The sequence below is a fragment of the Tachyglossus aculeatus genome, chromosome 1 (assembly GCF_015852505.1).
Source record: "Tachyglossus aculeatus isolate mTacAcu1 chromosome 1, mTacAcu1.pri, whole genome shotgun sequence".
NCBI lineage: Eukaryota > Metazoa > Chordata > Mammalia > Monotremata > Tachyglossidae > Tachyglossus > Tachyglossus aculeatus.
In genome coordinates this window covers 149,468,423-149,486,041 of record NC_052066.1, presented here as the reverse complement: position 1 = coordinate 149,486,041, position 17,619 = coordinate 149,468,423, and the positions used below count along the sequence as shown (strand labels likewise).

At 44.9% G+C, this 17,619-nt stretch overlaps 1 protein-coding gene across 4 annotated transcripts in view; it reads left to right on the top strand.

Annotated features, from left to right (window-relative positions):
- The window catches only part of EML1 (EMAP like 1), a 222,856-nt gene that overhangs the window by 69,680 nt on the left and 135,557 nt on the right, over positions 1–17,619 (top strand). For 3 of the 4 annotated variants that reach the window (XR_005449835.1, XM_038744319.1, XM_038744299.1), the window contains exon 1: positions 11,609–11,767. The exons of the other annotated variant lie outside the window; for it this stretch is intronic. Coding sequence is in view for 2 of the 3 variants with exons in the window: in XM_038744319.1 (XP_038600247.1) it covers positions 11,701–11,767 (67 nt within the window). In the remaining variant the exon portion in view is untranslated. Of the gene's footprint in view, positions 1–11,608; positions 11,768–17,619 lie in introns of those variants that run through there. 4 annotated transcript variants of the gene reach the window in all.

The following is a 17,619-nucleotide window of genomic DNA, read 5'->3' as shown; positions in this document are numbered from 1 at the left end:
AGGGAGACGGACATTAATATAAATCTAGATTCCGTAGAGACTCTTTGTATTGACTGGAGTTTTGACTATAATTTCCTTGAAGGCTAGGAACCCATATTTTGTAATAATAACATTTGTTAAAAAGCATTTACTATGTGCCAAGCACTGTGCTAAGTGCTGTTAGATATGGGATCGTTAGATCAGACACAGTCTCTCTCCCACAGGGCTGTCACTGTCAAAGGAGGAGAGAGAGACAGGTATTCAAACTCCATTATACAGATGAGAAAATGGAGGCAAAAGAAGTGACTTGCCCAAGATCACACATCAGGCAAGTGACAGAGCCAGGATTGTACTGTACCAAGTGCTCAGTACAGGGCTTTGTAGTCAGTGAGCACTTCGTAGTTGATCGACTGATTGGAGGAACTCTTCTTTGCATCTCAGCCTTGGGAATTGTAATTTTGAAGAAGTGGATGGAGCTGAATGTTGGTTGATGGACTGTTCTCTCTTCTCTCTTCCCAAGTCAATGACTTTTCCCTGAACCTTATACCTCCTCTATCCCTGACACTTTTCTGCTAACGTTATCCCCACGTAAAGATGACAGGAGACTTCAGGGCCTAAAATCACTATCACTATATAAGAAAGCCCCTACATTTTGAAGGTTTTCTTTTAACCAGTCTAATACCTTATTTAAAAGAACCCCCAAAACTGATACACTAGGCAATTTTCCCAAGTCCAGAAAACCTACATACCTTGTAAAGCTTATGATATATATTGGATAACTGCAATTTTTGTTCAGAGAGGTAGAATTTCCAGAATTCCTCAAATCCTGAGCACCACAGCCCCTGACCTGCTGTGTGACCTTGGATATATCACTTAACCTCTTCATGCCTCGTTTCCTCATGTATAAAGTGGGGATGACACCTGCCCCTCCTCCCTCTTAATGAGCTCACAGAGGAACAGAAAAGACTGTCTCTGATTATTTTGTACCTGGCTCAGCACTTAGCACACAGTAAGCACATACTAAATGTTATTGCTTTATTATTTTCCCAGGGTAAACAGTATATCCTCTAGACTGTAAGGTTGTTATGGGCAGGAAACATGTCTGCTAAATCTGTCGTACTCTCTCAATCGTTTAGCACAGAGTAAGTGCTCAGTAAATACCACTGATTGATTGATTGTAGTGAACTCAGTTGCCACAAACTTGATATACCAAAACTTTAGAAGTTTGCGATAGTTCTACCAGTAAAGTTATTTTTATAATTTATTTAGTACACACTGTGGGGGAAATGAAAACTATTAACGATAAAGCAGATTGTGCTATACTGTAACTCCTAACTAGTTGGGCATTTTCAAAATCACACCCCTTCCCTTCCTCCTCCTCCCACACCAATAAGTGGCTCTGAGAAGCAGCGTGGCCTTGTGGATCAAGCCCGGGGCCTGAGAGTCAGAAAGACCTGGGTTCTAATCCCAGCTCCACCATTTGTCTGCCATGTGACCTTGGGTAAGTCACTTAACTTCTCTGGCCTCAGTATCTGCATCTGTAAAATGGGGATTAAAATTGTGAGCCATATTTGGGATATGGACTGTGTCCAACCTGTTTACCTTGTGTCTACCCCATTCATTCATTCATTCAATCATATTTATTGAGTGCTTACTGTGTGCAGAGCACTGTACTAAGCGCTTGGGAAGTACAAGTCGGCAACATATAGAAACAGTCCCTACCCAACAACGGACTCACAGTCTAAAAGGGGGAGACAGACAACAAAGCAAAACGTAGACAGATGTCAAAACTATACCCCAGCACTTGGTACATAATAAGTGCTTAACAAATACTACAAAAAATTCATTGACCTTCAAGTTATTCAAATATTGTGGTGTCTCTTTGGAATTGTTTAAATTTTACAAATGATATTTTTGAGTGATATATACTGGAAAAAAGTACCCTCATTGATTCATCAAAGTTTTTATATGCCTTGCCCCATTATACAAAATGATACTAGATCTTTTTTCATTTCATGGTTCTGAGTGTAATTTTAAAATGAAATTTAAACCTTTGTAGAAATCCTTGAAAAGGGTATTTTGTTATACAGTATAACCCATAGCTCAACATAACATGTTGCCACGATAGATTGGTGAATGAGAATCATTTTCTGCTATACTTTAGCAATGAAATGCAATACCATAGTCAATAGTCTGACAACTGTTTGATTCAGATCACTTCAATGAGATTTTTTTTACGGCCATCACTAATTTAAAGCATTAACAATATATGATTCTACAAGGAGGAGAGAGAACAATGTTTCCCAGGTTAATAACCTGCAATCTTTGTGATTTTGTGGTAATGATTGTGATTGTTTTAATTGAGTAGAATTGAAAGCAATTGATCGATCAGTCAATAGAAATGAGAATCAAATGAGATGTAGAGCAGCTCCAACTAGTACAAATGACCGTGTTTTTTGTCATGGTATTTATTAAGCATTCACTATGGGCCAGGCACTGTTCTGAGCACTGGGCTAGACACAAGCTAATCAGGTTGGACACAGTTGATGTCCCACATGAGGCTCACAGTCTTAATCCCCATTTTACAGATGAGGTGACTGAGCTACAGAGAAGGGATTTGCCCAAGGTCACCCAGCAGACAAATGGTGGAGTTGGGATTAGAACCCGGGTCCTCTGACTCCCAGGCCGTGCTCTATCCACTAGGTCACACTGCTTCTTCTCCCCTACACAGCCCATTGTGCCCTATAGAATTCCCATTGATTCCACCTGGCCTGAAGCGTTTTTCTGGGGATACCGTGGCCTTCCCACTGGCCCCAGGGCCATTGGTTCCCCTCCCCGGTGTCTGTGAACATGGCTGTAGTGTCCGAGCTGTAGCAGGAGACAGGGAAGAAGGGAGCTGGGCGATGAAGCATACTAGATCTAGGGACATATGACTCTGTGTCCAGATAGGGGTTGGACCGGCTGAAGGGCAGACTGTCCGGCATGCAACTGGACAACCGATCATCCTGTTGTCCATGGAGTAGGCAGGAAGAACTAAGGACAATTGTCCAGGTTGAGTCAGGGCTTTCTTCTCTTCTGGTTAATGCTTGTCTCCTCACCCTCCATCCCACGGATTTTAGGGGAAGGAATTTTACCTGGAGAGCTTGGAATTCCTCGGCCCTTAGCTATGCTGAAAAACAGCAGAAGTTGAAAACTCGAAAGCATCCAGGCCCCCTTGGCCCAACTCGGAAGTGGTGCCTGTGCTAACACGGGGGGGAGCACACTACCTCTAGAACAAGGTACTGGGGGAGGAATCAGGCTTCCTCCGCCCCCCCAGGAAAAAAGCTTTAGTTGCAGAGTTGCACAGAAGTTTGAGTGTTGGTTAGGTTGTGGCTGCTGCTGGAGCCAGGGCTGCAGCTAGGACAGTTGAGCTCTGAGCCACCGAGAACCTGAACCTCTGCTGCTGGAGCCGCCCAGTACCCTATTGCTTTTGTTCTGGCCCACTTGTTTTCACTTTGGATGTGTTTGTCCTCATTTTACCTTGTTTGAGTGTTTTTATTGTTTCCTCTCTCCTCATAAGTCCCCTCTACCCCCTTAGATACTTAGCTTGTGAGCCCCTTGAGGACTACAGAAAGTATCTAATTCCCCTCCGTGTAGACTTTCCCAGCAGTTAAAGTGATTTATCCACTGTAAGCCCTTAATAAATACTATGTCAACAACGAATACTACTACTACTACTATTACTATTACTACTACTACTACTGTTTCTCCCGATTAATTTTTCTTCTTCTAAGGTCATAGCCACCAACCTACCATTTAAGCACCAACTACACAATTTTGCAGTCAGATGCTCTTCTAACACTCCTCTACATATCGATTTACATACCCCATTATTTCAGCACATATTAATCACTCACATGTCCTTTTTTCCTTTCTCATCTATCAGTCGATTATTTGGGGCCTCTCTCCCCTACTAGACTGTAAAGTCTAACCCTGTACACTACCGCAAGTGCTTACTACAGTACTCTGCAGGGTAGGTGCTCAATAGCATCCTCTCCCATGTGCTTAAGCAGAGCACTCTAGATGGTAAATTCTGTAAACCTGTCTACATGTTTTGTTCTGTTGTCTGTCTCCCCCTTCTAGACTGTGAGCCTGTTGTTGGGTAAGGACCGTCTCTGTATGTTACCGACCTGTACTTCCCAAGCTCTTAGTCCAGTGCTCTGCACACAGTAAGCGCTCAATAAATACAATTGAATAAATGAATGAATGAATAAACTCGTTGTGGGCAGGGAACTTGTCAACCAACTCTGTTATATTGTACTCGCTCGAGTGCTTAATAGAGTATTCTGCACACAGTAAGTGCTCAGTAAATATAATTGACTGCTCTGCATACAGTCATAATGCACACTAGATACAATCATAATAATGATGGCATTCACTTACTATGAGCCATGTATCATGCTAAAAGTTGGAGTTGTTTTAGGGTTATGAGATCAGCCCCAGTCCCTGTCCCACAGGGGGATCACAGTCTATAGCTCATCCCCATTTTAAAATGAGGAAACTGAGGTCCAAAGGGGCTGGGTGACTTGCCCAAAGTCTCACAGAAGGCCATTGGCAGCAGATCATCGAACCAGGTCTCCCGACTCCCAGTTGCACCCTCCTTCCATTAGGCCACTAGCATTACCAGGAGCAGAAACCAAAGGCAGGTGGTTGGCCAGGGCTTGTGAGAGTCGAACGACCAGGGCTTATGCCAGTCAGGCAACCAGGGCTTGTGAGACTTTCCCAGCAGGGTGGCGTTACCAGTGCTAACTCGGTCTTTGGAAAGAGCTTGTTTAGGTTGGCGATGAAAAAGTTTATTGGAGTGTGAGGGAAAATGGGTGTGGGACTGAGGGGGACAGATTGTCAGCCTTCCTTTCTTCCATCTCCTTCCTCCCACCCTGCCCACCTGGGTTCTCACCTGGCCCTGCCTCTACGTTTAGGAGGGAAGTTGAACGAGCCCCACGCGCTTTCCCTTAGGACTGTGTTTTTCCTCCTTATGTCTCGGCACTTTGTGATGATCGATCGATCGTATTTATTGAGCGTTGGCTGGGTGCAGAGTGCTCTTGGGGCACGTCCAGGGCCACCCCCCGAGAAGTTGGTGTGGGGCCTGGCATCAGGCCACCTGATGGGGGGCGGCGGGCTGCGGGGAGAGAATGAGGGACAGTGGAGCTGGTGGAGAATGGGGCCCCAAGGGGCTCCTGAGGGGAGTCGTTGGCTCTCCCCATCTCCCCCTTCTTGACTGTGAGCCCATTGTTGGGTAGGGACCATCTCCATATGTGGCCGACTTGTACTTCCCAAGCGCTTAGTACTGTGCTCTGCACAGAGTAAGTGCCCAATAAATACGATTGAATGAATGAATGAATTTCCAGATGCCTTCTTCGCGATCCCTTTGTCCGCCCCCACCCTTAAATCTCTTTAATTCCCACCTTCCTCGGACTCCTCCCGGCCTAGTAGAGCAGCCATTGTTCACAGCCGGCCATTTTCCTCAGCTCCCTCTGCTCTATACCCCTCCCGGCCCCACAGCACTTGTGTGTATTTATGTACATATTTACAGTTCTATTGATCTTATTGATGATCAATCAATAAATCAATCGTATTTATTGAGCGCTTACTGTGTGCAGAGCACTGTACTAAGTGCTTGGGAAGTACATAGATGATACATAATGATGTGTATAGAGCTCTAATTGTATTTGCTCATATCGATGCTATTGATGCCTGTTGACTTGCTTCATTGTCTGTCTCCCCCCTTCTAGACTGTCAGCCCGTTGTTGGCAGGGACTGTCTCTGTTGCTGAATTGTACTTTTCCACGCACTTAGTGGCTTGGGAGTCAGACTGTGGGGATTAAGACTGTGAGCCCCCTTTGGGACAACCTTGTAATAATAATAATAATGGCATTTATTAAGTGCTTACTATGTGCAAAGCACTGTTCTTGTAACCTCCCCAGTGCTTAGAACAGTGCTTTGCACATAGTAAGCCCTCATGCCATCATTATTATTATTACAGTGCTCTACACACAGTAAGCGCTCAGTAAATATGATTGAATGAATAAATATGGCTGAATGTGTGAGAGAGATAACTTCTCTGTGCCTCAGTTACCTCATCTGTAAAATAATAATAATAATGGCATTTATTAAGCGCTTACTATGTGCAAAGCACTGTTCTAAGGGCTGGGGAGGTTACAAGGTGATCAGGTTGTCCGACGAGGGGCTCACAATCCGCTCTCAATACGATTGAATGAGTGAATGAATGGAAAGTACAATTCTGCAACATATAGAGACAGTCATTCAAACGTATTTATTGAGGCATATTGGGTGCAGAACACTGTACTAATCGCTTGGGAAGTACAGTTCGGCAACATATGGAGTCATTCATTCAAACGTATTAAGCATAGCACTGTACTAGGCGCTTGGGAAGTACAATTCGGCAACATACGGAGTCATTCATTCAAACGTATTAAGCACTTACTGGGTGTTACTGGGTGCACAGCACTGTACTAAGCACTTGGAAAGTCCAAGTTGGCAATATATAGAGACAGTCAGTCATATGTTTGTACAGATTTATTACTGTATTTTACTTGTACATATTGTAGTTACCTCATCTGTAAAATGGGGACTAAGACTGTGAGCCCCACGTGGGACAACTTGATCACCTTGTATGCCCCCCCAGTGCTTAGAATAGTGCTCTGCACATAGTAAGTGCTCAACAAATGCCATTATTATTATTATTATTATTATTAATCCCCATTTTCCAGATGAGGTAACTGAGGCCCAGAGAAGTGACTTCCCCAAAGTCACACAGCTGACAATTGGCAGAGCCGGGATTTGAACCCATGACCTCCGCCTCCAAAGATCGGGCTCTTTCCACTGAGCTACTAAGCCAATCCAGTTGGACGCAGTCCCCGTCCCACACGGGGTGCTCATCCTTCATCCCCATTTTACAGGTGGGGTAAATTGGGGATTAAAACTGGGAGCCCCCCGTGGGACAACCTGATCACCTTATAACCTCCCCAGCGCTTAGAACAGTGCTTGGCACATAGCACAGCACCTGTATATATGTATATATGTTTGTACATATTTATTACTCTATTTATTTATTTATTTTACTTGTACATATCTATTCTATTTATTTTATTTTGTTAGTATGTTTGGTTCTGTTCTCTGTCTCCCCCTTTTAGACTGCGAGCCCGCTGTTGGGTAGGGACCGTCTCTAGATGTTGCCAACTTGTACTTCCCAAGCGCTTAGTCCAGTGCTCTGCACACAGTAAGCGCTCAATAAATACGATTGATTGATTGATTGATTGATTGATTGTACATATCGATTCTATTGATTTTATTTTGTTAGTATGTTTGGTTCTGTTCTCTGTCTCCCCCCTTTAGACTGCGAGCCCTCTCTTGGGTAGGGACTGTCTCTATATCATCAGCATCATCAGTCGTATTTATTGAGTGCTTACTGTGTGCAGAGCACTGGACTAAGCGCTTGGGAAGTACAAATTGGCAACATATAGAGACAGTCAATCAATCAATCGTATTTATTGAGCGCTTACTGTGTGCAGAGCACTGGACTAAGCGCTTGGGAAGTGCAAGTTGGCAACACATAGAGACGGTCCCTATCCAACAGTGGGCTCACAGTCTAAAAGGGGGAGACAAAACCAAACATACTAACAAAATAAAGTAAATAGAATAGATATGTACAAGTAAAATAAATAAATAAATAATAGAGTAATAAATATGTACAAACATATATACAGGTGCTGTGGGGAAGGGAAGGAGGTAAGGTGGGGGGGATGGAGAGGGAGAGGAAGGAAGGGGCTCAGTCTGGGAAGGCCTCCTGGAGGAGGTGAGCTCTCAGTAGGGCCTTGAAGGGAGGAAGAGAGCTAGTTGCCGACTTGTACTTCCCAGGTGCTTAGTCCAGTGCTCTGCACACAGTAAGTGCTCAATAAATACGATTGATGATGATCAATCAATCAATCAATCAATCGTATTTATTGAGCGCTTACTATGTGCAGAGCACTGGACTAAGCGCTTGGGAAGTACAAATTGGCAACATATAGAGACAGTCCCTACCCAACAGTGGGCTCACAGTCTAAAAGGGGGAGACAAAACCAAACATACTAACAAAATAAAATAAAGAGAATAGATATGTACGAGGAAAATAAATAGAGTAATAAATATGTACAAGCATATATACATATATACAGGTGCTGTGGGGAAGGGAAGGAGGTAAGGTGGGGGGGATGGAGAGGGAGAGGAAGGAAGGGGCTCAGTCTGGGAAGGCCTCCTGGAGGAGGTGAGCTCTCAGTAGGGCCTTGAAGGGAGGAAGAGAGCTAGTTGCCGACTTGTACTTCCCAGGCGCTTAGTCCAGTGCTCTGCACACAGTAAGCGCTCAATAATCAATCAATCAATCAATCGTATTTATTGAGCGCTTACTCTGTGCAGAGCACTGTACCAAGCGCTTGGGAAGTACAAATCGGCAACACACAGAGACAGTCCCTACCCACCAGTGGGCTCACGGTCTAAAAGGGGGAGACAAAACCAAACATACTAACAAAATAAAATAAAGAGAATACACATGTACGAGGAAAATAAATAAATAAATAAATAGAGTAATAAATATGTACAAGCATATATACAGGTGCTGTGGGGAAGGGAAGGAGGTAAGGCCGGGGGGGATGGAGAGGGAGAGAAAGGAGGGGGCTCAGTCTGGGAAGGCCTCCTGGAGGAGGTGAGCTCTCAGTAATAATAATAATAATAATGATGATGGCATTTGTTAAGCGCTTACTATGTGCAGAGCACAGTTCTAAGCACTGGGGTGTTCACAAGATGATCAGTTGCCTCATCTGTGAAATGGGGATTAAAACTGTGAGCCAACTTGATCACCTTGTAACCTCCCCCGGCGCTTGGAGCGGTGCTTTGCACATAGTCAGCGCTTAACAAATGCCATCATCATCATCATAACATGTACATATCTATTCTATTTATTTTATTTTGTTAGTATGTTTGGGTTTTTTTTTGTTTTTTTTTGTTTTTTTTTTTTCTCTGTCTCCCCCTTTTAGACTGTGAGCCCAATGTTGGGTAGGGACCGTCTGTATATGTTGCCAGTTTGTACTTCCCAAGCGCTTAGTCCAGTGCTCTGCACATAGTAAGCGCTCAATAAATACGATTGATTGGGTAGGGACTGTCTCTATGTGTTGCCAATTTGTATTTCCCAAGCGCTCAGTCCAGCGCTCTGCACATAGTAAGCGCTCAATAAATACGATTGATTGATTGATTGGGTAGGGACTGTCTCTATGTGTTGCCAATTTGTATTTCCCAAGCGCTCAGTCCAGCGCTCTGCACATAGTAAGCGCTCAATAAATACGATTGATTGGGTAGGGACTGTCTCTATGTGTTGCCAATTTGTATTTCCCAAGCGCTCAGTCCAGCGCTCTGCACATAGTAAGCGCTCAATAAATACGATTGATTGATTGATTGGGTAGGGACTGTCTCTATGTGTTGCCAATTTGTATTTCCCAAGCGCTCAGTCCAGCGCTCTGCACATAGTAAGCGCTCAATAAATACGATTGATTGATTGATTGGGTAGGGACTGTCTCTATGTGTTGCCAATTTGTATTTCCCAAGCGCTCAGTCCAGCGCTCTGCACATAGTAAGCGCTCAATAAATACGATTGATTGATTGATTGGGTAGGGACTGTCTCTATGTGTTGCCAATTTGTATTTCCCAAGCGCTTAGTCCAGCGCTCTGCACATAGTAAGCGCTCAATAAATACGATTGATTGATTGATTGGGTAGGGACTGTCTCTATGTGTTGCCAATTTGTATTCCCCAAGCGCTCAGTCCAGCGCTCTGCACATAGTAAGCGCTCAATAAATACGATTGATTGATTGATTGGGTAGGGACTGTCTCTATGTGTTGCCAATTTGTATTTCCCAAGCGCTCAGTCCAGCGCTCTGCACATAGTAAGCGCTCAATAAATACGATTGATTGATTGATTGGGTAGGGACTGTCTCTATGTGTTGCCAATTTGTATTTCCCAAGCGCTTAGTCCAGCGCTCTGCACATAGTAAGCGCTCAATAAATACGATTGATTGATTGATTGGGTAGGGACTGTCTCTATGTGTTGCCAATTTGTATTTCCCAAGCGCTCAGTCCAGCGCTCTGCACATAGTAAGCGCTCAATAAATACGATTGATTGATTGATTGGGTAGGGACTGTCTCTATGTGTTGCCAATTTGTATTTCCCAAGCGCTTAGTCCAGTGCTCTGCACATAGTAAGCGCTCAATAAATACGATTGATTGATTGGGTAGGGACTGTCTCTATGTGTTGCCAATTTGTATTTCCCAAGCGCTTAGTCCAGTGCTCTGCACATAGTAAGCGCTCAATAAATATGATTGATTGATTGGGTAGGGACTGTCTCTATGTGTTGCCAATTTGTATTTCCCAAGCGCTTAGTCCAGTGCTCTGCACATAGTAAGCGCTCAATAAATATGATTGATTGATTGGGTAGGGACTGTCTCTATGTGTTGCCAATTTGTATTTCCCAAGCGCTTAGTCCAGCGCTCTGCACATAGTAAGCGCTCAATAAATACGATTGATTGATTGATTGGGTAGGGACTGTCTCTATGTGTTGCCAATTTGTATTTCCCAAGCGCTCAGTCCAGTGCTCTGCACAGAGTAAGCGCTCAATAAATATGATCGATGATGATCCGGTTGTCCCACGTGGGGCTCCCAGTCTTGATCCCCGTTTTACAGATGAGGGAACCCTTGAAGGGGGGAAGAGAGCTAGTTGCCGACTTGTGCTAACCAGGCGCTCAGTCCAGTGCTCTGCACACAGTAAGCGCTCAATAAATACGATGGATGATGATCCCTCACCTCCCTTCTCTCCTTCTCCAGCCCAGCCCGCACCCTCCGCTCCTCCACCGCTGATCTCCTCACTGTACCTCGCTCTCGCCTGTCCCGCCATCGACCCCCGGCCCACGTCGTCCCCCGGGCCTGGAATGCCCTCCCTCTGCCCCTCCGCCAAGCTAGCTCTCTTCCTCCCTTCAAGGCCCTGCTGAGAGCTCACCTCCTCCAGGAGGCCTTCCCAGACTGAGCCCCTTCTTTCCTCTCCCCTCGTCCCCCTCTCCATCCCCCCGTCTTACCTCCTTCCCTTCCCCACAGCACCTGTATATATGTATATATGGTTGTACATATTTATTACTCTATTTATTTATTTATTTTACTTGTACATTTCTATCCTACTTATTTTATTTTGTTGGTATGTTTGGTTCTGTTCCCTGTCTCCCCCTTTTAGACTGTGAGCCCACTGTTGGGTAGGGACTGTCTCTATGTGATGCCAATTTGTACTTCCCAAGCGCTTAGTACAGTGCTCTCCACATAGTAAGCGCTCAATAAATACGATTGATTGATTGAGAGAGAGAGAGAGAAAGAGAGAGAGAGAGCGCCCCCGTGCGGGGCCCCCCTAGGGGCGGGGCCCAGGGGCGCGCGCGCGCGCGCGCGCCAGGCGCTGCCCGGGGAAAGCGGCGGCGGAGGAAGGCGTTGCCATGGTAACCGGCAGCGGCAGCCACCGCAGCAGGACCGGCCCCAGCCCCGGCCCTGTGTGTGGGTGAGCGCAGAGCCTCCGCCCCGGCAACAGCAGCAGCAGCAGCTGCAGCAGCAGCATCACCATCACCCCCCCCCCGCACCCCTCCGAGCAGGGAGGCAGCGATGGAGGACGGATTTTCCAGCTACAGCAGCCTCTACGACACCTCCTCGCTGCTCCAGTTCTGCAACGGTGAGACGAGCTCCTCCCTCCGCCTCCGCTCCCCCCCCCCCCCCCCCCCGCAACGCCCCGCGCCCCTGGGGGCCGCTTTCCCGCCCGCAGCATCTCGGCCTAGGGCCCGGGGGGCCAGTGCTTGGCACAGAGTGAGCGCTGAACAGATCGCATTATCCTCCCCTCCCCCCTGCCATGCCCATCGTTCATTCAGTCAGTCATTAAGCGCTTAGTACGGTGCCCTGCACCCGGTAAGCGCCCAATAAATGCGATTGATGAGGATGATTCAGTCGCATTTATCGAGCGCTTACGGTGTGCGGAGCACTGCACTAAGCGCTTGGGAAGTACAAAAAGGCCGTCCCCCGGGGGAGGAAGAGGAGAGCCCTCCCCATCCCCCTGCAAAGTCAGGGAGAAACTTTCCTGCGGGGGGGGGGGGGGAGAAAAACACCCCCTCCCAGATGCTGCTGTTTCGGCCCCCTGGGGCTGCTGAGTCCCTCGAGTTTCCACCGAGGTGATAAACGCTTAGTACAGCGTTCTGCCCACGGGAAGCGCTCAGTAAATGCGACTGAATGAATGCCTGACCAGCCACAATAGCGAGAAGCCATCCGGGGTCGGCATTGTGTTTGGGGTTGCAGTGTGGAGCTGGCTGAACTGTGTGTGACACCCCCCCCCGTCCCCCCTCCCCATCCCCATCCCTCCTTGCCAGGCGTGAAAAGGGAAAAACCCTTCCCCCCCACAAAGGGAAAACCGCTAGGCCCCCCCCCCCCCAGTAAATCTTGGGGAATTGACACGTGTATAGTCTTGCATCCAGGCTTGCAAAGGGGCGTGCTCCTTCCCCGAAGCCTCCCATAGTTACAACTGTCATTAGCCAATCCTCCCAACCCCCCCCCGAAAAATAGGTGATAAAGCGCTGGAAATGTCAGATTCTGTTGGGGGATGTCATGGGGAAACTATTTTTAGGAGGCATCATTTTTCCCCCCAAGTTCTAGAATTATAGAAACAGCTTAAAACTTGGAAGCATTCCTTTAGGACCATCTTAATAGCCGCTAATGCTAACTTTCCCTTTCCCCTTAGGATCGATGACATAAAAGTCAGTTAAAGAAAGAATGTGTGAAAATCCATCCCAGCTTGCTGCTGATACTCTGAAAATTTAGTTGTTTGCCGGAGGTTCCTTAGAAGGGGACTCTCCCAGAGAGGTTTGAACTGGATAAGCAGGCTGCAAATGGTTCGTAAATCTAGAAAGGAAGGAATCAGGGGGACGCGTTAGGCGGAATTTTAGAGTTGAACAAGATGTTTGGTTTTTCTGTGTTGAGAGCTCGCTTTTGCTTAGAAACAACCGGTAAGGAAAAACAAAACACGGGCAACAAACCGTTTAATATCAACAAAGGATGAAACCCAAGAATGAAAACAGTTTGGCTGCAAACTTCTTTTCAGCATGTATTTCCTTTCAGTTGTATCCCAACGTATAAACGTTGAAGAACAGTCTAAAATTTCTAGCCGTACCTAAATGATCAAGAGCAAGCTGGGATGGATTTTCAGACATTTTTTCTTTAATTGACTCTTATGTAATAGATCCTGAGGGGAAAGGGAAAGTTAACGTTAAAGGCTATTAAGGTGGTCTTAAAGAATGCTTCCAAGTTTTAAGATTTTTTTTATAGTTCTAGACCTTTGAGGAACATGACATTTAGCAACACACTGCAGGTTTTACCAGAAGATGTATGATGATCTATGCGCAAAGAAATGATCCACCCATTTTGTACATTTGATTGATTCCTTCATAAACAATCTGTAAAGTTAAATCATTTGTTGTGAACACTCTTGAGTGCTCTTGTAAACTTTCCTGGTATTTATGAAACAGTATACATTTAAACTGTAAGTAGTTTGGGAGATAACTAGCAGAGTTTGTATTTCACAGTTTTGTGTTGTTAGAACATGAACTTGTTTATTAAAAGTTTGAGTTACGGTTTTGACCGTAGAGCATGAAGCATTTATTTCATGTGAGCATGAATGACCATTTCTTTCACAGGGTTCAGTAAGGGGCACAGTTTGTGTAACATAATGGCTTTAGAGGGAGATTCATTGTTAAGAATTGGATAAAACTGCCATAGCGTACGCTCAACATCATCAATGGTATTTACTGAGTGCTTACTATGTTCGGAAATTTAAAGTAACAGTTTATCATTTTCATTTTAACATGTTTAATCTGCAGGGTTTTGGTAATATTGGCAACATATTTCAAAGATAGTTTAGCAAGTTTTAATTGTCATTTCAGGACAAACTTGCAGATGTTTAGTCAGTAATCAATCAATCGGTGGTACTTATTGAGCTCTTACTGTGTGCAGAGCACTGTACTAAGTGCTTGGAAGAGTACTATATAACAGAATTAGTAGACACATTCCTTGCCCAAAACGAGCTCTCTTTGGAGCCATAAAATGTACAGTTTCTTGAGGGACGGTATAATGATTTTGGGGGGCTATGATGCTTTGCTCCATTGTTTGTAGCACATACCAATTGCAAAAGCTAATCCAAATGTGTTCTCTTGTTCCTTAATAGATTGAACATCATAATTAGTGAACTGTATTTTTAATCTGAAAATTTGGCCAAATTCTTTATTGCTTAATTTAAAATTTTAGTGTATGAGCTGTGTGTGTGTGTGTGTGTGTATATGTATACAGCCATGAAACTAGTATAGTTCTTCCCATGATAGTTACGTTAGATGTAAATTATGCTTTAGTGTCTCGTAGACAAGAAGTCACTTGATAATTTGACTTGGGATGTGAAAAAGGGGGAACTAAATCATAGTCATGAGTAATCATTCTAGGACATGTTTCTAATGTTTCTTTGAGTAGCAGGATACCTTTACCATGACTAGTTAGACAGATAGTCCTGCATTTCTCTTAGCACTCTGCATAATCCTATACCCTTTTCTTTTCATACCTTTACAGATATAAACAACAGCTAATGATGCGTATAGAAGATTTGAAATTTTTTTTGGTATATGTAATTGGCAATCTATTGTAAGGAGAAAAAACTTTAAGGATAGCTGAAAATTTGTACTTGTGCATGCTTCCTTATGAATGATGAAAACATTTGCAAAGCACAAGTAGGTTACAGTGTTTAACTTTTTTTTTTGTCAAATGGCAGCGTAGCACTGTCTAATATTTTCTGGTTAATGCATAAATGGATTCAGGTTAATGTTAAGTACCAGGGTTGTATAAATCCACATCCGCGATTGCTCGAGGGGCAGAAGTGAATGTCATCTAATTGTTTCTTTAGGAACAAAGCTTTCAGCATGAAACTATGCATTAAAATACCCAATTCCTTTCAGAGAAAGTAGAAACAACTAATAGTTAACATTGGTGATGTGTGTAATTCATTAAATTACCGCAAGCATTTGGCTTGGGGGACTCAGATTTACCAAGAATTAGGCCAAGCCTTAACTATTTTGGTTCATGTATGGAACTTTAAAATCTTTCTGTCTTTTGTGAAAATGCTAAGACTCAAAAAGGTTGGCCAGCTAACTCACATTTTCCCTGTGTTCAGAATGACCTAAATATCAATCAGTCAGCGTGATTTTTGGAGCACTTACTGTGTGCAGCGCACTATACTAAGCGCTTGGGAGAGTACAGTAGTACAAAGTTGGTCGACCTGTTCCCTGCCCACAGTGAGCTTACATTCTAGAGGGGGAGAGAGACAATTTAAATAATTTGTGGATACGTACACAGGTGTTGTGGAGCTGAAGGAAGGGTGAAAACCAAATGCCAAAAGGGTACAGATCCAACTGTATAGCTGATGCAGGAGAGGGCTTAATCTGGGAAGGTCTCTTGGAGGTGATGTGACTTTATTAAGGCTTTGAAGGTGGGGAGAGTGGTGATCTGGCTTACATGGAGGAGGAGGGACTTCCAGGCCAGAGGGAGGATGTGGGAAAGGTCGGTGGTGAGATACACAAGACTGGGGCACAGAGAGCAAGGTGGTACTAGAGGAGCGAAGTGTGTGGCCTGGGCTGTAGTAAGAAATCAGGGAAGCAAGGTAGGATGGGATGAGCTGATTGAGTGCTTTAAAGCCCATGTTAAGGAGCTTCTGTCTCTTGCAGAAACAGGCATTTCCCATGATACAGCCTCACTATGTGGCTGAATCCTGGGATGTGCTTTTTCATAGGCGTAGACGTAGATGTTACAAATTGTGACCTGTTCCAGAACCTCAGGACAATGATGTAAAATTCCTCTGCAGTTAATATTCTGTAATATTGAACATCAACAAACTAATATTTATTCTTGATAGAATTAATTCAAATCATAACATCACAACATTAAATCAGGAGTTGGCATAAGTCTGAAGGAGAGTACAGAAGCTTCTTGCTATTATAATAGTTTTTCATTCATTCAATCAATCAATCAATCAATCATATTTATTGAGCACTTACTATGTGCAGAGCACTGTACTAAGCGCTTGGGAAGTACAAATTGGCAACATATAGAGACAGTCCCTACCCAACATTGGGCTCACAGTCTAAAAGGGGGAGACAGAGAAATATTTATTGAGCACTTACAGTGTGCAGAACACTAGCACTTGGAAAGTACAGTTCAGCAATAAAGAGACAATCCCTGCCCACACCAGTTTTACAGTCAAGAAGTGGGGAGACAGACATCAAAACAAGTAAACAGTCATCAATATAAATAGAATTATAGATATGTACATATATACACAAGTGCTGTGGGGGGAGGAGGGGGTCGAGCAAAGGGAGCGAGTCGGGGCAACGTGGAGCTTAGGGGGAGCTGAGGAAAAGGGGGCTTAATCTGGGAGGACCTCTTGGAGGAGGTGCACCTTCAATAGGGCTTTGAAGGGGGGAACAGTGATTGTTTGCAGGATTTGAGGAGGGAGGGTGCTCCAGGCCAGAGGCAGGACGTGGGCCGGGGTCAGCAGTGAGACAGGCGAGATGGAGGCACAGTGAGAAGGTTAACACTGGAGGAGCGGAGTGTGCGGGCTGGGACTTAGAAGGAGAGAAGGGAGGTGATGTAAGAAGGGGCAAGGTAATGGAGACCTTTGAAGCCAATAGTGAGGAGTTTTTGTTTGATACGGAGGTTGATAGGCAATCACTGAAGATTTTTGAGGAGGGGGGTGACTTGCCCAGAGTGTTTCAGTAGAAAGATAATCCGGGCAGCAGATTGAAGTATGGATTGAAGTGGGGAGAGGCAGGAGGTTGGGAGGTCAGAAAGGAGGCTGATGCAGTAATCCAGTCGGGATAGGATGAGTGATTGTACTAATGTGGTAGCAGTTTGATTGGAGAGGAAAGGGCGGATCTGGGTGATGTTGTGAAGGTGAGAGTGGCATGATTTGGTGATGGATTGGATATGCATGGTGAATGAGAGTAGAGTCAAGGATGACACCAAGGATTCGGGCTTGTGAGATGGGAAGGGTGATATTGCCGTCCACAGTGACAGGAAAATTAGGGAGAGGACAGGGTTTGAGCAGGAAGATAAGGAGCTCTGTCTTGGACATGTTGAGTTTGAGGTGGTGGGAGGACATCCAAGTAGAGATGTGAAGGCAAGAGGAGATGTGAGCCTGGAGGGAGGGAGAGAGAACAGGGGAGGAGATATAGTTTTGGGTGTCATCCACATAGAGATGATAGTTGAAGCTGTGGGAGTGAGTTCTCCAAAGGAGTTAGTGTAGATGGAGAAGAGGACCAAGAACTGACCCCGGAGGGACCCCTACAGTTAGAGGATTGGAGGAGGAGCCCACAAAGGAGACTGAGAATGAAAAGTAGTTTTTGATTTAATGTACTGAAAAATGTGTCCAGCTGAGGTTGAACAGCCTTCTTTTCTTCATAAAATATTTTGTTGTAGCCACATCCTTTGGAACATCTCTTCACCCCT